Source organism: Leucopleurus acutus, assembly GCF_964270905.1.
Source record: "Leucopleurus acutus genome assembly, chromosome: 11".
Classification (NCBI taxonomy): Eukaryota; Metazoa; Chordata; class Mammalia; order Artiodactyla; family Delphinidae; genus Leucopleurus; species Leucopleurus acutus.
In genome coordinates, this window is record NC_139152.1 from 99,564,865 (window position 1) to 99,586,787 (window position 21,923).

General features: G+C 41.1%; 1 protein-coding gene across 1 annotated transcript in view; it reads right to left on the reverse strand.

Annotated features, from left to right (window-relative positions):
* Positions 1-1,586: 1,586 nt before the first annotated feature.
* Positions 1,587-21,923, reverse strand: part of SMC1B (structural maintenance of chromosomes 1B) — a gene marked incomplete at both ends in the record, with an annotated part of 85,736 nt that continues 65,399 nt past the window's right edge. Inside the window, 10 exons of the mRNA XM_082850476.1 lie at positions 1,587-1,679; positions 3,052-3,162; positions 6,200-6,269; positions 8,412-8,563; positions 9,553-9,707; positions 10,206-10,362; positions 12,213-12,311; positions 15,910-16,063; positions 17,819-17,964; positions 18,827-18,968. Coding sequence (XP_082706602.1) covers positions 1,587-1,679; positions 3,052-3,162; positions 6,200-6,269; positions 8,412-8,563; positions 9,553-9,707; positions 10,206-10,362; positions 12,213-12,311; positions 15,910-16,063; positions 17,819-17,964; positions 18,827-18,968 — 1,279 coding nt within the window. The remainder of the gene's footprint in view (positions 1,680-3,051; positions 3,163-6,199; positions 6,270-8,411; positions 8,564-9,552; positions 9,708-10,205; positions 10,363-12,212; positions 12,312-15,909; positions 16,064-17,818; positions 17,965-18,826; positions 18,969-21,923) is intronic.

Genomic DNA, 21,923 nt, shown 5'->3' on the forward strand with positions numbered 1-21,923 from the left:
GTGATTTAGATGGTATTACCAGCACTGAAAAAAGGAACAAAGGACTAGTGGCTTCTGCTGTCTCAAGTTCTTAGAGACTAGCTGATGGAGCACAGGAAAGCAAGTTTTACCTGAAATAATGAATGTTGTTCAAAAGCGATTCCATTACTTCAGGAGGCCACTCCTTGATTAATTAATTAGCACTTGGGCCCAAAGCAGCCTTAAATACAAGACCACCAGCACCTTAGAATTTTTTAATTCCATTTTTAAATGGAAATGAAGTACTATTGAAAACTCTGCAACTTTCTTTCCTACCCCTAATAATGTTCCGTGGGCCTTCCGTTTCCATGGGTTCTACATCTGTGGATTCAACCAACCTTGGATTGAAAATAGGAAAGGGGGGCTTCCTTGGTGGCGCAGTGGTTGAGAGTCCGCCTGCCGATGCCGGGGACACGGGTTCGTGCCCCGGTCCGGGAGGATCCCACATGCCGCGGAGCGGCTGGGCCCGTGAGCCATGGCCGCTGAGCCTGCGCGTCCGGAGCCTGTGCTCCGCAGAGGGAGAGGCCACAACAGCGAGAGGCCCGCGTACCGCAAAACAAAAACAAAAACAAAAAGAAAACAGGAAAGGGAATTCCCTGGTGGTCCAGTGGTTGGTTAGGACTCCGTGCTTCCACTGCAGGGGTCACGGGTTCGATCCCTGGTTGGGGGAATAAGATCCTGCAAGCCGTGTGGTGCAGCCAAAAAAAAAAAAATAGTCGGGGGAAAAAAGATGCCCAAAATCAATACTTGGATTTGCCGCATACAGGCAACTATTTACATAGCATTTACATCGTATTAGGCATTATAAGTCATGTAGAGATGATTGAAAGTATATGACAGAATGTGCACAGGTTATATGCAAATATTATTCCAATTTAAATAAGGGGCTTGAGCGTGTTGGATTTTGGCATGCGTGATGCCCACAGATAATAAGGATGACTGTTTACGTGGAGAAGTCAGTTGTTACTTGGGAAAACCTGTGTTCTTCAGTGTTTCCTTAACAGAAATTATATTCAGAAAAATTTAAATTGCATTGAAGGAGACATAATTTAATTTCACCTTAAAGTTTTGTTTCTAAAACTGTAGATGGTAGACATTTGAAATTAGACTTTTTTATTGGCATTTTCAATACTGACTTCAGTTCCTCTGAAATAATTTTCCATAAAACACAGGTTTAACACCTTAGAAACTAAGAGTTTCCCTTAAAGATTACTTAAACATACAAGGCGAGATCAGAGTAAAGATGATGCAGGATTTGAAAACTTTCTGACTGGCTTTCAAAAATGGAAGTTAAAACTATGGTTGTTTCTTTTTTAAACTTTCAGAGCTAACTCACAAAAAAATACTACCTGCTGGAATGGGGCCTGAGCACTCCTTAATGGAAGTGAGCTACAGCATCTTTGCCTGGTAGCAATTAAGCTTTTTCATAAGTGACACACAGGCTGTCTAGCTTTTGCTCCAGAAGTCTGTCACTCAAGAGTGCTGTGGGGTTGAACGGCAGAGTGAGAACGGTGACTAGCCTGGGCGCTGCGTGACTCTGCTCTTACAGCACAGGGGCATTCTGCGTCCTAACGGGCCTCCTGCTGCTTTCTCTTGTCTTCAGTATCTGGATACTGAGACAGATCTAGGGTCAAAACTCGGCTGAACATGCAGTCATCATGCTGAAAGGGAGAGAAGACAGTTAAAAGTCAGTTCCTTTACTTAGGGAATAAGTGCTATTAAATGTAAAATAAGAGCCGTTAGTGAGTCTAGATTTGCATTTGAAAAGGAACCTCCTTAGAGCCACCTCAGAAGGTATCACTCCTCCGCATGTACATCAGCTTTATTTATTTCTTACATTAATCTGGTAAAGGGAACCAGAATATGCCACCCGGAAACAGGCCTCTTTTGCACATGGATTGTTTTGAGCACAATCTACTACTGAGCTACTGAAAACCAGCAGATGTAGGAAAAGCTCCAAAAACCAGGCACAGGTTTTCCTTTTGTAAAGGAAGTTTACATTTATGTAAAAGATGACACCCTTTCCACTCTTAACTCTTTATCAGTGGAGAAGGCACCTCAATCTGCAGAGCAAATCTGACTGAACAGCCCTTGTTTACTGTACTTCTCCTGGTCACCTTCCCATCACTTGCCTCCCCTGCCCAGAAGCCCCAAGACTCTTCCTTATTTTAGCCTAGGATGGTATTAAGTCCAAGTTCTAGCCAGCCCTTTGAGTTACTCATTGCTGGGTGTACCCATGTGTGCACACATGATGCACATATTAATAACCTGTTTTTCTCTTGTTAATCTATCTATTGCTGGTCTAATTTACAGGGCCCCAGCCAGAGAACCTGAGTTGGGTAGGAAAAGGTTTTATCCCCCTCCTACACTGGTAATGAGAACTTCCATTTCTCTCTGGCAGCATATTTCCAGTGATCCCCTAACATTAATTAGGCACAGGAAGGGAAGTTAATTTTTATCTTAGCTTAAAGGAAAACACAGGAAGCAAAACCTAATTGTCCAAGAATTGAATGATTTGAATGAGTTGCCCTGCTCCATTAGCTCAGGTAAGTATTTTCGGTGGCTCAAGAAAGGTGTGTTTGAATTCTAGAAGTTACTATACAACTTGGAACTTGCCAATTTCTTTGGTTTTTTTTTTTCCCTTGGTTAGTTTTGGAAGATAAATAGTTCCTTGTTCTACCACAATGCATTTGTTTTTGCCTACAACATTCAAACATTACAGAAATATGAAACAATATTGACAATTTATTCTAAGTTAATATGTACTATTATTTTATAAACCATTATCATACTGTTCTGCAATTTTCAATTTTCTTTTTCACTTAAAATATATCTTAAATTTCTGTGTGCTGCCATGGAAAAATATCTGAGTAGTTACTGTTAAGTCTTATTTGATTAAAAAATCATTTAAGCCTATATTTATAAACTGCAGAAATCAAACAGTATCTATAGACTTCACTAGGAACTTATAATTGTGCTGTCAGGACACTCTAAGGTGATTTTTATTCCTCTCCCCCATTTACTTATCTTTACCTCTGGATAGATGCCTATCAGTGCATCAGCTTTGCAATATAACTCCTCTTTTAGGGAAATGATTATCATCTGAAACTGGTCCTGAGTCTGCTCTTTGATATAACTCGATACCTGGGAGGGAGGAGAAAGCACACATTTCATCAGTAAAGAAAGGTCTCGTCTCTCGGGGTCTGGAGGACAGTGATTCTGCATGTCTCTGAATCTGCCCATTTTAGGTGACAAGGCGCTCACTTCCCTTTCTGTTAATTCAGTAAATCCACTAAAACTGCAGAAATGGAAATAGCTCAGATTGTAAAATAAGAGGTTAGTAAAAAATATATAAACCTCATTAATTCTATACCTGAAAACTTGGAAGAATATTTTTTTAAGAATAAAGCTCTAACTTAAGATACTATCATGTGAATACGAAATCAACCTTTACAACAAGATAAAACTACCACTCAGATATTTTATGAGGGTGAAGAAGGGCTGGTATTTAAACTTCCAACTTCCTATATTGCCAACAAAGCCTCAGGGTGGGAAAAATATGGCGATTATATATGTATTCATAATCCATAATCAACTCATTTGGTTAGAGGGGAACTCAACAGCTCCTTCAGGAGGCTTAATTCCAAGGAATGAGAATAAGAACAGATAGACTGGATAGAAATGGGTCTTGGTGAACAAACTACTCAGAATTTGGAGAATGATAAAGAACTTAGACTCAAACCACAGTTTAACAAGATACTTGCCAACTCCCTGGATCTCTCTGCAATTCCAGAGGGTGTCTTCTCCATGTGTATTGGTCCTGACTGCACCCAAGATACTAAGGGCACAAGTTCTGGAAGCAGGAATGGCAGCTCTGGTTGAGGAATGAGTCACTAGTTGAGGTGAATGATGAGAGAGGAGGGAAACGGCTTTGGGCTAAGAGGCTGAATTCATAGAAGGAACTGCCGCATTAGAGGCAATGGCAGCCACTATGATACAGGTCTTTAAAAAGTCTTGGGATATTGATAGAATGGAAGAGGAGATGGGATGCAAATACGTAAGGCATGCATTTTGCTAGGAGAGTTGCCTGTGATCAATGTTGGGCACCCTGATCACAAGAGGGACTGGAAGCGCCTTCCAAGCTGCTCATATTACATCACTGCTCATACTCAGTTCAGCAGCGGGGTGCCAGGAACGTAAATCTCAAAGGGAAACTGGAAATTAAGAGGTTTTTGATACACAGGATAGGTGCAAATAGAAAAGTCTTAAGAAAGACCTAGTATGTGAAGATGTCACTAATATGAACATCTAAATTTTGCTAGAAGATATGGATCCCTTAAATGCTACAGAGAAGGGGCAGTCCACAGTGATGGATCCCACCCACCCTCCAGACCACACACAAAGGGTATGGGATACAAAGTACTAAAATTAACCTTCTGAGGGGAAATTTCTCCCAAATGAGTGAGGCTATGGAGTCCAGTTAGCTGATGCAGACTGGCTGGCATTCAAGAGAGACAAATCAAGATTTTCTTTTCTTCCCGTTTTCTTCCCCCAGTAATCCTGAAGTCTCTGGTAGGTCACAGAATGTGGCTCTTGCCTGTTCTCTACAACGTTCGGGGGACTTTGGATTTGTTTTCTAACTTCTGTGGGGGTGGTGTTGATGTGCTATCCTTATGTACGCTATGACATGTTTAAAAAGCAAGGTCCGGGACTTGGCTGGTGGCGCAGTGGTTAAGAGTCCGCCTGCCAGTGCAGGGGACACGGGTTCGAGCCCTGGTCTGGGAAGATCCCACATGCCGCGGAGCAACTAAGCCCGTGCACCACAGGTACTGAGCCTGCGCTCTGGAGCCCGCAAGCCACAACTACTGAAGCCCGCACACCTAGAACCCGTGCTCCACAACAAGAGAAGCCACTGCAATGAGAAGCCCGCGCACCGCAATGAAGAGTAGCCCCCACTCGCCGAAACTAGAGAAAGCCTGAGCGCAGCAACAAAGACCCAACGCAGCCAAAAATAAATAAATAAATAAAATTTTAAAGAAAGTATAAAAAAATAGATAAGGTCCTAGAGAGGTTTGGGTTACATGAATACAGCCTGGGAAATCTGAAAGATGACATTGTTGCCTAAAATTAGAAGTTACCACAGGCTGCAGCTTCTGAAAAATCCCCTGACTCTCCCAGGCATTACACATGATGTTCAACAGAGTAAGAAATCAGGGAGGTCAGTTTCAGAGACTCAACCTGTCAGGGTGGCACCCCAAGACTGACTACATCTCTCGGGGCTGGACTCATTAACCGAGCTCATAAGACTAAGGTATAAACCAGAATGCCAGTGTACAAATTAACAGAGATATATCTGTCAGCATGACCAGAGCAGCCTCCTTGTAAGCAGCTGTAAATGCAAAGCCCAGTCATTTCATTCATCCATTTCTGGAAATGGATGGCTCTGGAAGTAGGACCACAACACAGGGACTCTGCAGGATGGAGCTGTCCCAGCCCTGGGCAGTGACAGGCACTGCCAGTGTTTGCCGCTATCCTTTGGTCACGTGTCCATGGTCAACCCCATTCTCAGGTCAAAAATTTACAGTCAGGATGTGTGGTCTGAGAGCCTGTCTCTCAGGTGGCTTTGTGTATCTATGCACTGATCTTTAAGGCTGACTTTCAATTGTGTCCTTAGTTCCCCCATGGTCTCAAATACTGAAAACAGTGCAAGTGTAGTAAATGACTATAAATTTTAATAAACGAAGGGGAGCAGAATTTTGAACTTTAATTCCTTTGGAATTTTATTTAGATATGTTATTTTTGGACTTTATTAAACACTAATTTGGTCCTGTTTGCCATGTGGCCTACTATTAAGGTCTGCTACTACTACTACTACTAAGGTCTACTACTAGGTCCCAAAAACCTAGATTTAGGGAAAAGCAAGTCACCCAGTAGCAATGTTGTGGATCCAGTATAGTGATTCTCACTTGACTCCCCAGGAACTCATTGAGGGTCCCCTAAACCTTGAATGAAAGCTACTACCCTGAATCATCTTGTTTTTAGATTTTTAACTTAGAAAAATCTATTTTTAACCAGCAATTATCAAATAAACATGTTCAGGGTAAATTGCCTTCTGACTGCTGCATCATGATCCTTGAATTATAGACACTGTACTGGAAATTAAAAGCAGAAAGGAACTTACTTTGCCAATGTTAGTATTGTCCAGGGCTGCATCTACTTCATCTAAAACAAAGAATGGAGCAGGCCGAAAACTAGAAAAAAATTATAATCGCTTAAGTTACAACTTCGTTTTACAAGACTTGGAGGAGAGGACTAAGAGTATTCAGGATAAATAAATAAAACACATCCTTTTGGATGCTTTTGTCTAGGTCACCAATGACCTCTATGTCGGTAAATGCAACGCTCAATTCTCAGTCCACATCCCAGGTGACCTTTGCAGATGGTACCGGCGGGGGGGGGGGGGGGGGGGGGCGCGGGGCGGTCCTCCCCGTTCCTCTGACGTCAAGGACAAGGACATGGCCTCCGCCCGGTGCCTCACCCACTGCTCCAGGCCCCAGTCTTCTAGCAGCTCCTCCTCATCTCTCTAATTTCTTGACACTGCAGTGCCTTCGGGGCTCAGCGCTTAGAGTGCTCCTCTATCTGATTAGCTCCCTTGGTGATTTCATCTGCTCTGGAGGTTTTAAGTATCTTCTATTGACAGTTCTGACCTCTCTCTTTAACCCTGGCCTCACGGGTCCAACAGCTTCCTCAACTCCATGTGGGTGTCTAGCGTGAACTTGTGCAAAATCAAACTCCTCACCTACCCCTCAACCCCATCCCTCCTGTGGTCCTCTCCAGCTTAGTGAATGGCAGCTCTTATCACTCCCATTGATTAGGGTCCCTCCTACCCCACGCCCTGTCTGCTCCCACACTGGTCCAACCCGCCACGATCCTCCAGTCTGACTGCTATCCTCCAGTCTGACTGCTACACGAGTTTCCTAATCCTGTGCCTGCCACTGCTGCACACAGTCTATTCTCTACAGGCGCCAGGCTCCCTCTGGCCTCAGGGCCTTTGCACTTGTTCCTCATGTCTAGAACATTCTTCCCTTAGAATTCTCCCCTAGAACATCCATCCACGTGACTTCTCCCTTAATTTCTTCAAATCTTTGCTCAGATACTACCTTTTCAAATAGGCCTTCCCAGAAGACTTTTAAATATTGCAAACCCTTCCCTGTTACTATCGCCATTCCCTTCTTTAATTTTCTCTATAGCATCTGTCATTTTCTAATAGTCTCTATATTAGAGAATTACTTTACTAATACACCTTATTTATCATCTGTCTTCCTCAACTAAAATGAAGCATCTTTGAGACAGGGAATTTGTTTTCTTCACTGCTGTCTCTAATGTCTATTTTTGAAAAAATATTTATTTGGTTGCGGCACACGGGATCTTTAGTTGCGGCATGTGGGATCTAGTTCCCTGACCAGGGATTGAACCCAGGCCCCCTGCATTGGAAGCATGGAATCTTAGCCATTGGACCACCAAGGAAGTCCCTCTAATGTCTGTTAACACCACTCGATACACAGTAAATATTTAATAAATATCTGTTGAATAAATGGGATGGGGGTGACACCTAGTATTAGTCTTATTCTGCTAAGATTTACTTCACACAGGCTCTTGTTTAAGTTCCTGCCTCCTGTTTTTCCCAAAGTCCTCCTGCATTAATGGCATTTTCTTTTCCTTTCCTGTAATTGCCAATTCCTTTTCCTTCTTGAGACCAGTAGAAAACAGCTGTAAAACTTTTATGTTGATCTTTCTGATCATGAAAATAGAGAGGCAGCATCATCTATACCTTAGTTCTTCATCTAATGCTTTGAATGTCAAAAGTTAATTGCCTTAATTTTAGCTAACATTTTTCCCCTTGCTTTATTTTACAAACGTTAAGTGTCACCATCATCAGTGGAAATGAGGAGGTTAAACATTTTTTTCAGAAGAAATACTTTAACATTCCTTACTAAATAGCAGATCTCTGAATAGGGACAAGGAAAATAATATACAAGTTAGGTGTTTTTATTTTGTTTGGCTTTGTTGTTGGTACTGTTTTTTGGCAATCCTGATTTCACATCTGGCCATTTGATACTCCTTTTTCTCCTTTATTTTCTATGAAGCTGGAATATTAGTAGCTACTGATAATAACAAATTGAATAAAAATCTGTCGAAGACTGAATTCTCTCTTAGATTTGCTGCCTAAATTGTTACAGGCCTACAGCATAACCTGACTTGTCTGGCTGAAAAAAAGTTTTGTATCACGTACGCTAAATATGACTAAAGAAAAGTAATTAACAGATCTTCTGTAGGAAGGTCTATTTGGTTTCTGCCCTGATGCAAAATCATATAGCTCACTGTGACCTTACCTGTGCACAGCAAACAGGAGAGCCAAAGCTGCCACACACTTTTCTCCCCCCGACAAATTATCCATTGGCATGAACCGTTTGCCTGGGGCCACACAGTTATAGCTAATTCCCTCCAAGTAAGGCTCTTCTGGGTTTTCTGGGCTAAGAAATGCCTGAAACACATGTTATTTATTTAGCAGCATCAGAAAAGCTATTAGTACATTTCAACATGGAATTGCAACAGAGTTTAACTACAAAATACTCTTGGTTAGATTTTCCTCCATTTTGATGGAAAAATATCAATGCCTGTAAATAATGTATTTAGCTCCATCTATATGTAATCACAGACAGCAAGGGTGTCTGGGGCGGGGAGTAGAGGGAAAGCATTCTAACATAAAGGATAAGGCCTTCCCATCAGGCTGCCATTCAAAGCTCAGAAGCATACGCTGCAGTCTTACTAAAACAATCTTCATTCAGTTCTTTCATTGGTCCTTTCATCAAATCTTTATTGATGAATCCTGTCCTTTAGTCTTACTTTACTGAAAATAAGTTATTTTTGGTGAAAATTCTAAATAGATGATTCAGGATTACCTCAGTCATAAAAGAATCCCAGGAGAAAGAGGGAAAAGCAGATAGATCAGATCAGATCTACATCTTTAGTCCACATTCAAGTCCACAGTATTTGCTGTGGATGCTGATCACGGAATGGAGAGATTACAAGGGGCACATCTAGATTTGAACGCTGCCTTTAGTTCTTTCCCTCTCCTTTGTTACTCTGGGCAACTCCACAGACCCCAGATCAACCATTTTCCCCAGATCATCTACATCACCCTAACTTTACTACAGAGACGGCTCTATAAAATCAAATTAGTACAGGTGACAGAATTCCAGAACTGAAAGAGAACCTGGAAACCAAATGATCTAACCCACTCATTTTGCAGATGAAGAAGCAGGACCAGAGAGATTCTGACTTGTCCAGGCTGGTTAGTGGTGGAATGAGTAGGACCTAGAACACAGGTCACTGCAATGACCAATTTCCATGAGCTGACTTTGCCCGGTAAGTGGGTCATTCAGATAGTGTGGTGGCGATTTCCCACCAGAAAGAAAACACACCACCAATAACACGAAGTTCCCACTCATATTTGAGGTGAAAAATACGTACTTGGGCACTGTTGTTTCTGCAGAGCTTCTTGTAGATCTGATCAATTGCGACTGAGACGTGCTCAAAACATTGGCTGAAAAGATTGTATCTCCTTTTTTTCACCTGTTCAAACTCTTGCCTACGTATTCTGGCTTCCTTTCTGCTGGCCTCAAAAGCTAAGAGAGAATCAATGTTCTTTATTTTGGAGACCACCAAGGGCTTCTCTTATTTCACCTTTAAAGCATAAAATATTTTTTAAACTAGATTTTGAGTTTGGTTGTCTTGAGTAAAATCTACCTTCAAAACACCTCAACTATTATTAATTCCAAGAAAATGACTTAAAACTGATGAGCCCTTTTTCTGGTAGGGCTGATTTTTAAATAATAATAACAAACTCCAACAGAGTATCTAATATACCTCTTACGCTGGTATGAAATAAGACACTATTCTAAAATAATCAATACACCTGTCTTTAAATTAAAGCAGAACGCTTTTCAAAAGGAAGGAATTAGTGATTCAGTATTAAAAGTACATTACTATAAGATAATACAGGAAAAAAATATATAATAAAAACAAATGTACAATTCAGGGGGGACTATTACTAAATGTTATAGAAATCAAAGCTCCTAACACCCATGAATATGATATTGCTAACAACTAAAGCTTAATTTCACCGTCTGTGTACTCCTGAAACTTGTCTCTGACAGTCTTTAGGTTCTCCGGGGCTCTGAGGTTTGGGGCCGCTGTCCTCAGCAGGACATCTTCCTGGGATGCTACTTGTTGCCGTAGGAGTCCAAGGTGGGCCTCAATTTCTTTATCAGATTGTAGAGCCTATTATTGGCAAAGAACAGCAATGGTTAGCATGCCATTTAGATCCAAACTGCTAAGGTACAATAATTAGGCACAGGGCCCTTTGGGATCTGGCCCGTCTCCCTCCGCATCCACTCCTGCCCTCCTTTGCGGCCCTCTCTGAGTCTGCAGTGCGGTCAGGTCACACTGCTGTAGCTTCCTGAAGTTGGCTGTGCTCTTTCATAGCTCTAGAGTCATAGATGCTGCTCTCTTGGAACACGCTGCACCTTCATCTTTCTTAATCTGGCTAAAAAAGTAACAATTCACGTATCACTTCATTTACTCGTTCATTAAAAAATATTGATCATCTACTATGTATTAGACACTGAGGATTCAGTGATGAAAACTATTCTGTCCCTGCCCTTAAAGAGCTCACAGGGAAGTCAGACATGCAAACTGGCGTCTGCAACAGCGCGAAACCCTCCACCAGGCAAGCACAGGTATTATGGGGCAGGCAGAAGGGATCCAACCCATCTGGATGGGTAACACTTAAGCTGAAACCTAAACAATGAGCTGAACTAACTTGAGTGAAGCGAGAAGGGAAAAAGTGATGTAGGCATCACCTTCCAGGAAAATTTTCTTGACCCCCTCCCAGAGGGGTTAATTAATATCTGATAAAGGTGACATTTTAATTCATTGGGAAAAGAATTATTTAGAAGATGTTGAGTAAACTGGTTAACTTACGTACCTTTTAAAAAACAGATTCTTACCTCATACCATATATAAAGATAAATTTCAGATTAATTAAATAGGTGAGTGAAAACAAAAAAATCACTAACAGGAAGAAAATATTTATAAATATTTAGTCAGTAATGTCGTGGGGAAGGACTTTCTAAATACGAAAGCACTGAATAGACTATAAAATAGATCAGAACTTTATTCTGATTGCCAAAAGTACCGCAAGTACAATGAAAAGAGCCCAACAAATGTAACAAAATATATTAGAAACATCTGAAATTAAAAGATGTGGTAGCTACTGCTACTTGGTGTCCATTCTCCATTTCTTCCTTTCTAACAGAGCCCATGTTTGACCATCTCCCTCATACGTCCCAGGAACCCTGCTTGGTCTAAAGCTAAGTCCATCCCACCCCCAACAGTGATTGGTCAGGAATGAACATGTGACCCAATTTAGGCCACTGTGATGAGAGGACAATTGGTAGAGCTTTGTGGAAAAGCCTTTCTTCAATCTTTAGAACAGCACCACTACAAAAGGCAGTCTCTCTCTTCTCTGAGGGTTGTGGTTGGGTGGCTGGAAGGCCAAGAAAGGCTACAGTCATTTTGCCTTCATGAGAGAAGCAGCTTCAGGACGAAGTCAAAACACAAAGCAAAATATGGCTATAGGGTTAAGAGAAAGAGTGAGAGCTGCTAAATTAAAGAGACCATGAAACTGGATTCCAGGTTTGTGCTCTGTAGCTGTGAAGTATTTGTCGCCTACTGAGGGTACTGCACTGGGACACAGACAGGGCAATTCAGGATGCTGGAGTATGTTGGCTACTTTTGTCTATTTCAGGACTTCTCAAAGACTTTATTATTCATTCTGAATCTCCAAGAAGGGAATAGACTTTCAAAACACTGACAGAAACTTTTCTTCTTCGGCAAGACATTTCATGGTATTGGTGTTCTACAGAACACACAGTAAGAAACGGTGATATAAAAACTTTAAATGTTTTAAACATTTTATGTGTAACCTATTTAGACTATTTCTTAAAAAACCATTAGGAAATCTACTTTCTCCCCTAAATTTATGCTCTATCATCTAAAATTATTCTGCAGTATTTAAATATTCACTATTACCATGAGTTAGTCATGAACAACAGAAATCTTTCAATTACCTTCAAATCCTCTCTTAGAGAGCTGTAGTCTATCTCAATGGCTTCTTCTTTTTCATATATATCCATTGTTGCCTGGGTACTTTCTGCTTCAGGTCCCAACTGAAAAACATGAAGCCCTTCCCTTGTTATCTGCAATGGCGATCTCTACTCATCTGTCTGTCCCAAGGCCTCCAGTTGATTGCCACCTCATGCAGATTGAAAGTTAAAACCCTTATGTTGGCCTGCAAGGCCATGATGGTCTGGCCTCTGCTTCCCCTTTAACTTTACTTTGCGCCAGTCTTCCTGGTACTCGCTTTGCTCCCACTACACTGGCCTCCTTGAACAGACCAGGCACACGTCCACCTTAGGGCCGGCACACTGCCCTCTGCCTGGACACCCTTCCCCTAGATGTCTGCATCTCTTCATCTTCTACATTGTCTGCTAACCAGCTGCCTTCTCTCAGGACATCCATGGCCTCTGCATCTAACATTGCAAACTCTCCTCCACCAATACTCTCTATGCCCTTCCCTGCTTTATATTTTCTTTAGCCTACAGCATCACCAAATACATAAATATTTTATCTGTTTACCATTTTGTTTCTGTGCCTATCTCTCCCCTAGTAGAATGTGAAGGAAGGGATTTTTGGCAGTTATACTCACTGCTGTGGTCTCAGTGCCTAATGCAATGCTGACAACATAGCAATATATTTCAATTTCAATATATATCACTCTGAATGGAGAGAGGAATAGGAAAGAAGGGACAAATACATGAGCACTTACTCAGCTGTAGGCTGGTCTTTGGTGTAATGCTGATACCAAAAACAAAGACTTACAAATTAAGAGAAAAAAACCCCTTTGTCACTCACTCTTTTCTAGACGTTCTCAGCTGAAACAAACCCAATAAAACTACTTTTGGAATTAAGTCTATATTTTATGCAATATATTTATGTTAAAATGGTTCACAAGGAAGTAGAACTTGAATACAAAATGTAATGCTGAATCCCTGAATCTCATGCTTCCTGTTGATGTGATTCAACATCGTGTTTTTTATTAAGCTTCTATATGAGTCATCTGATGCCTTGCTATTCAAAGTGTGGTCAGTGGGCCAGCAAGAGCGGGCCTCGCCTGGGAGCCATTAGAAATTCAAACTCTTAGGAAACAAGATCCCCAGATGCTTCATGTGCACAGTATGGTTTGGGAACCAGTGATCTGGTATAGTCTTCCCCACAATAGAAGAATCTTCTATGAGAATTCTGGCAGATGTAGGTAACTTACCCTCTGTCTGCACACCTCCAATGGAAGGGAAATCTCAGGTTCTACCTTACAATGGTTGTAAGACAATGATTCCTTACAACTGTTGTAAGAAAATTAATTCTATTCGGAGATCCTTGTCCAGCCCTCTGGAGAGTCACAATTTATACCTAATGCCTTTTCTGTTTTGGGCTTTATACACTACCTTGTATAGCACCCCTATCACATGGCTGCTACTAGATGTCTTGTAAAATTTTAATCAGGGAACTCCCCACTAGAGGCCCTCCCTCTTTCTAGTAGGAAGTGTTCCCTAGTAGAAGAAATCTGACTCTGTCCTAAATCCCCCAGCCCTAGTATCCCCCTTAGGACCAAAAAGAACAAGTAGGGGCCGTCCTCTATGACAGACCTTCTTCTCTTCGAGGGATAACCATATTCTCCAAGACTTCTCTTCCCATCACGACACGGTTGGGGCCTTTTCACTATCGTGGACACTTTACTCTCAAAGAGCACCATGCTTAGCACGCGAATGCAGTGTCCCAGTGTGGCTTGATCAGCACAAAGTGGAGCAGAACTATCACTTTTTTTTTTAAGATAATGATTCACTATTAATCCAGCTTAAGGTATTAATACCTGCTTTGAAAGAGCCCACTATGAATATGAAAGTCGTTCACGCTAATAAACAAATAATTTCACACTCATGATGGGCATGTTGGAGAATACTTCTGAAAGTTCACACTAACTGAAAGAATAGGACCAAAGCAGCAGCAGGAGTACTTAACCAACAGCATTTACCTAGATGTCAGTCATTACAACTGCTTCTTCCTCTGCACTATTCTATGACGAACCTCTTCTAAAATTACACTGCCTTTTAAACAGACTTTCCATTTCTCATTATATTATTGTGAGTACTGTTTTTCTGCTCCCATCCACTTCTGCTGTTACAAATGCCTCCCTTCCCTCTCTCTGCACCCTTAAGAGCAGACACGTGGCCCTGAATGAGCCAGAGTTCTTCCCCAGGATTCTTCTAACTGAGAGGGGGCAGGGGAGAGGTGTCTTTCCCCTCTGGTCAAAGCTGGTGGCTACAGCTGCAGCCCCACGAGGAAAGCTGATCTGAAAAAATAAAGCCAATACATACTGAGCCAGAAAGAGTTCTTGACAGTGTTCAAATTCCTGGACCGAGTCACGTAGGAGACTGCCTCCATTCCAGCCCTAGCCCTTTACCTGCCTTTTCCCTCTTTAAAGCCATCTGAGTGGGGTTCAGGACACTTGTGGCCAGCAAAGGGTCTTCTCCTTTCCTTATCCTTTCCTTACCTTCTATCTGGGATGTGATCTCTGCTAAAAGAGAGAAAAAAGACTTTCGGCCAAGCTGCGCAGCTTGCGGGATCTTAGTTCTCCATCCAGGGATCGAACCCCGGGGGCCCGGCAGTGAGAGCACCGAATCCTAACCACTGGACCGCCAGGGAATTCCCAAGAAAAAGGATGTCTGAGTATATCACACCAGAATTATGCTATGAGAAGTGGTCAATATTAGCAGGAGAAAAACTGTTTTATAGTTACTTCAAATTGAAGAACTCAAAGGACTGAAGGCCTCTTCTGGAGTAGAAATTGGATGGAAATGCATGGATTTCTGACTGCGGGCAGAGCAGAAAGGGGAGGAGGGATGTGGAAGGGAGACCACAGAGACTCACTAAAGAACTCAGAGATAATCTGAGAGGTAAAAGAAATAACTATTTTCACCATCCTCTGGATTGGCTAACAGTAAGATATTCTTCCTGAACTGTATAGGCATATCTTTCTTAACATGAGTGACAGAACTAAGGGTGTATAAACTTCCAGCCAGCCTAAAGAGTACTGTGCGATACAAATGTGACGAGGAAGAAAGGAAAGAGGCAAACAGAGAAACGTCCACCGCTGGCCGACGCTGGTCTCGCCCTCTGGCTCCGTGGGGCCTGCTGTTGCCTCCCCTCCCCCACACTCTCACCACCTGGACAGACTCAGTGAGGCACGTTTCTGCTGAGAGAGAACCACCTCAGGTTGTCAGTGAAGGTGCAGAGCAAGACCCCTCCACACACCGCCGACAACGTTACCAGAGTACAGAGAAGTGCTCACGCCAGCAGGCCACTGGTACCTGGCCTGTGGCTCACACCGCCTCCCCAGCACCCCTAACGCCAACAGGTTCAAGTCTCTGACCCCTCTTGGGCATCTGTGCACAGGTAAGAGACTCTGGTCCATCCTGTGGGGCTCAAAGGACATGGATTAGCAAGAGAAATAGAACTGCACAAAATGCCCAGCCCTGTGGCATGAGGACAATCCTGCCCTTTTTCCCTCCTAGAGACGTTTTTTCTGCCCCTAAAGGAGCTTCAGAACAAGAGAAAGAATCTGCATAGATGCAACTTCACTAAGCAGCCAAAGGCCTTACATTAAGTTCCACACAACTGCACATATTTTAAAATCATTTGCTAGAATACCTCCACTTCAATGATGTCATCCAGTGACCCCAACAAAAGAATTATTTCAATGTCTTGAACTTTGCAATCAAGCAACATGTTATGTTTCTCTAACCGCTTCTGTTCCAGAGAAGTTTGAAGGATTACAACTTTTTTTTGCCATTTTCCCACTTCCCTGTAAATACACAGATATGAAAAAGTGATTATATTTTACTAATTATGTAAAGTTGCACCAAGGAAGAAAAACATGTTATAAACGTACATGAAAAAAAAAAAGATTTTTTCTTATGAGTGCTGTTAAGTTGCAGAGTTAGCCCATGGATGCTTGTAATTTAAACTTCAACACTCCTGATAAAGGCCATGAATATAATTATTTAATCCAAGGGAGGATTTTCAATAATAAACATTATTACTTTAATCAGGCTAGCACCAATACAGTGCTTTCCTAGTTACCTTATTTTTGTTTTAATTAATTAATTATTTTATTTTTGGCTGGGTTGGGTCTTTGTTGCTGCACGCGGGCTTTCTCTAGTTGCGGCAAGCAGGGGCTACTCTTTGTGGCAGTGTGCAGGCTTCTCACTGTGGTGGCTTCTCTTGTTGCGGAGCACAGGCTCTAGGCACGCGGGCTCAGTAGTTGTGGCTTGCAGGCTCTAGAGCACAGGCCCAGTAGTTGCAGCACGCGGGCTCAGTAGTTGTGGCTCGCGGACTCTGGAGCACAGGCTCAGCAGTTGTGGCACGCGGGTTTAGCTGCTCCGCGGCATGTGGGATCTTCCCAGACCAGGGATAGAACCCGTGTCCCCTGCATTGGCAGGCGGATTCTTAACCACTGCGCCACCAGGGAAGCCCCACTTACCTTATTTTTAAAGCTGTACAATTTTTCAAGCTGCATTTCTCTTTCAGTATAAGTTCTACATTTTAGAACATCAAACCAAGAGAAAGAGTCTCTTAGCAAGAGAAATGTCTTACCAGTTAAGTCATTATGCACCTGACAGTCTCAACTTTTTTTACTGCCACCACTAATGTAATGCCTTCTATCTTAATGAGGGCTTGAGAGTTTTACCAGTTGAAACAAGGTGGAACTTTAAAGAGGACCCAGAAGAAGGACCAGAAATGAAATTAAATAATTATATGGTTTTTAAAAGTCTGATGACAGAGATGTGGTTCTGTTTAAACTAAATACGAGTTTAAAAAAAAAATCAAGAGTACATGAACTTATTTCCGCTCAAAAATTTTAGACAAAGAATTTTCTGGCTGTATCTTGAAATACTAAAGGTCTTTGAACATTGTGGGAAATTGTGAAATGCCAAGAGGCTGAGCAAAAACAGAGCTCATTTCATCTGATCACTTATGTTTGTGTCAGTCACACAGGAAAGCAGATGTCACTGTGGTGCAACAAGCCAGCTGACTCAAAGTGTTATTGGTCATCATCATGGCAAACATACCTGCTTATTGTGTAACAGGTACTGTTCTAAGTACCATATGAACACTCACTTACTTAATCCTTACAACTATTCTATGAGGTAGGCACTATTATTATCCCCATTTTACCGATGAGAAAACGAAGGCACAGTAAATAAGCGGCAAAACTGGGGCATGGAACCATGCAGTGTAGTTCCAGATTCTGCGCCTCACCTGCTATGCTTTGTCACACAGACAGACTAGCAGGAGACTCCCCAACAGGAAGGTACTGGTGTCAAGGGGATTTAGGGAAAGGAGCTCTTTATATAGGTCCATGTTTTCACCCACCAAAGGAACTATTCACTCTAAACAACTAACCACCTCTCTTGGTTTTCCCCAAACTGCAATGCTTGATAGGTGTGATGTGGGACCAAAAGCAACAAAGGGTGTATATTCAAATAATAAGACTTCCTATAATAAAATTCAAATTGATGGTAAACATCTTTTAAACTCTGATAAACTTCTTAGTCACCTATCAACTGCCAAAAACTTCTTCCGCTCCTCTTCAATTTGAGCTTGGACTTTCTCAGTGTTGGTAATCTGAGTGACAACTGTGTCCTTAAGTTGCTGCCGTTTCTCCATGAGTTCATCCACAATTTTCAGACAATTTTCTTCAGCCTGAATGGAGATGATTTACATTGTAGATTTACCATCTTCTACATTAATAAGGTCAATAGATCATTTTATTATTAATACAACAAAACCAGCCATTCCAAGGTAAACCCCTATCCTGTAGGCTGCCTGAACCTCTACCACAGAACGTGACCCACCCTTGTTTACACTTCCGGGTAATCACTACCTACCTTTCTCTTTCACTTCGGAGTCATTTCTCAGCTTGCTGCCGTCTGACTTCTGTTTCCACTGTCAGTGAAAATGTCCTTGCTACCATGACCTCTTAATTGGCAATTTTCCAGATTCTGACCTCTTGAAAACTGCCATTTTCCAGACTTTACCTTTTCGACAACTTTCCTCACTTCCTTCTCCCTCCCTCTCTGGGGCTTCTGTAACACCACCCCTTTTGGCCTCTTCATAACCTATGTGGCCTCTCCTTCCAGAACTCCATCCTCGCCCCACTGCTCTTCACTGCCTTCCTCTCTGGTTGGAGCCTCACCCACTCACATACGGATTCAATTTACTCCCCTAAACCGGCCTAGACTTCTGTTATCTACGTCCTCTCTAACTACCTGCTGGAAATTGCTATTTAGATGTCACACAGGGAAGTCATGCTCCACAGGTCCAGAATTTTCTCTCCTTAATCTCTCCTCCTATCCACCAAGTTAGAATTCAGGACTCACCGTGTCACACCCCTCCCAATATCTAATAATTCATGAAGCTGTGTGGACTGTACTTCAAGTATTTCTCAAATGTGTACCCTGCCCCCACCTTCTATCACTATTAGAATTTTTCAGGAACTCAACAAATGTTTAATCATGGAAGAAAGTGATCATTTCAATGACTTCAGCCACCCATCATTAATTACCTTCTTTAGGTTATCGATGTCTTCTCTACCTTTCTGGATAGTTTCTTTTAATGTGTTAATCTTATTCAGTTTTTTCTTCAGCTGATTGCGACTATATTCAAGTTGAACATTAAGCCGAGTATTTTGTTTCTCAAATTCTAATCTAGTATAATAAAGTCAAGCATTACAAGTGGTAAACAGAGTCCTTCAATTATTTTTTAAACTCTTTTTTAGTTTTTATTATGGAAAATTTCAAACAAATACAAACATAAAGGGAATACTATAATGAATTCCCATATAGCTATCACCCAACTCTAATAAGTATCAATTCATGGTCAATCTTGTTTTATCTATAATCCCACTCATCACTCCTTCCCACCACTGGATTATCTAAAGCAAATTTCAGACATCTTGTAACTTCATCTATAAATATTTTAACATGTATCTCCAAAAGTGAAGTGATTTTTAATACATAACCATAAACTACTATAGGTAGAAATGATAATAACATCTTTAATATCAAAATGCTATCACTGCCAAATTTCCTGGGTCTCATTAATTAAAAAAAACTGCATCAGGATTCATACACTGCATATGAATATGTTTCTTAAATCCTTTAAAATCTATAGTTTCCTTCCCTTATCTTTCTCTTTAAGTAACAATTCATATGTTTATTCTTATTTAATTAGCCAATCAGTCTTTTCAAATAGCTATTCATTCACAAACTCCAAACTTGGGAATTTAAGAACATGTTCCTTCCTGATGTACTTTCCTACTTTGCTAGCTTCATAAAGTCCCCACAAAGAATTCCAGCATCAATAAGACAGTCTCTTCAACAAGCGATGCTGGGAAAACTGGACAGCTACATGTAAAAGAATGAAATTAGAACATTCTCTAACACTATATACAAAAATAAACTCAAAATGGATTAAAGGCCTAAATGTAAGACCAGAAACCATAAAACTCCTAGAGAAAAACATAGGCAGAACACTCTTTGACATAAATTGTAGCAATATTTTTTGGATCTGTCTCCTAAAGCAAAGGGAAGAAAAGCAAAAATAAACAAATGGGACCTAGTTAAACTTGAAAGCTTTCGCACAGCAAAGGAAACCACTGACAAAAGGAAAAGACAACCTACTGAATGTGAGAAAATATCTGCAAATGATATGGCTGATAAGGGGTTAATATCCAAAACATCCAAACAGCTCATACAGCTCAACATCAAACAAACAACAAGATTAAAAAATTGGCAGAAGATCTGAATAGACATTTTTCCAAAGAGGAAATGCAGGTGGCCAACAAATACATGAAAAGATGCGCAACACTGCTAATCAACAGGGCAATGCAAATCAAACCCACAATGAGATATCACCTCACACCTGTCAGAACGGCTATCATTAAAAAGAACACAAATAGCAAATGTTGGCAAGGATGTGGAGAAAAGGGAACCCTTGTACACTGTTGGTGGGAATGTAAATTGGTGTAGCCATGGTGGAAAATAATATGGAGATTTCTCAAAAAAAGAACTAAAAATAGAACTACCATGTGACCCAGCAATTCCACTTCTGGGTATAAATCTGAAAAAACAAAAACTCTAATTCGAAAAGATACATGCACCCCGGTGTTCATAGCAGCATTATTTACAATTGCCAAGATATGGAAGCAAACGAAGTGTCCATCAACAAATGAATGGATAAAGAAGATGTGGTTTATATATACAATGGAATATTACTCAGCCATAAAACAGAACAAAATTTTGCCATTTGCAGCAACATGGATGGACCTGGAGGGTATTATGCTAAGTGAAATAAGTCAGACAGAAAAAGACAAATAGTGTATAATATCACTTATATGTGGAATCTAAAAAACACAACAAACCAGTGAATATAACAAAAAAGAAGCAGACTCATAGATATAGAGAAGAAACTAGTAGTTACCAGTGGGGAGAGGAAAGGGGGGAGGAGCAATATAGGGGGAGGGGACTGAGAGGCGCAAATTAGTAGTTATAAAATAAGCTACAAGGATATATTGTATAACACAGGGAATATAGCCAATATTTTATAAAAACTACAAATGGAGTATAACCTTTAAAAATTATGAATCACTATATTATATACCTATAACATATAATATTGTACATCAACTATAACTCAATAAAAAAGCCGTATCTCTAAAAAGAAGAATTTCAATATCAACTGTAGCTCACACTTTCTCCACCCACTCTCCCTCACATAGCCTGCTAATAGAATCATCCATGTAAGAAACATTTTAAAGCACTAATTGTATCAGGTACTGTGCTAAATACTAGTAATACAAAGGCAACAACAATAATGATAAAAACAAAGAGTCATATTTAATGAGAGGTTACTATATGCCAGACACCGTTATAAATGCTTTTACATGAATTAACTCACTTAAGTTGTATGACTCTCTGAAGTTGGTAATACCACTATCCCTATTTAACAGTTGGGGAGACCAAGGCACAGAGAGTTAAGTGTCTCGCCCAAGGCTACCCACTTAGGAAGTGCTGGAGCCAGGCATGACACACTCAGGCAAGGGCCAAAGAATCCCTGCTCTTAATCACTGACCATGCTGCTTGTACGAGTGGTTAAGAACAAACCCTTCAGGGGTTTATTTCTGCTGCAGGAGGCAGACGCACAGGCTGTGTACGAGTGCAACACTTCTTCACTTGGCTCCAGGATACCACTTTGGCTTTCGTCTCCCCTCACTGGCTGCTCCTTTAATAGTTCCTTCTTAACTCCTCAACTTGCTTACATAGCCTAGGATCTCTTCTCTCTTCTATCTACATTCATTCCCTTGGTGATCTTATCCAGTCACATGACTTTGAGTACCATCTGTATACTGACAATCCCCAAATTTATATTTCCAGCCTGGACCTCTCCCATGAATTCCTAACTTGTATGTTCAACTGTCTACTCTACTACACCTTCAATTGGATGTCACAGGCACCTCAAACTTAATACCTGGGATACATAATGGATAAGCTACTGTAAGTAATAAGAGGCATTAGCAAAGTTATCAGATGTTAGCTAATTTAAAATTTGATACCATTTTTCTAAACCAGTAGAAGGCAACTAGGAAAGTATCATAAAAATAG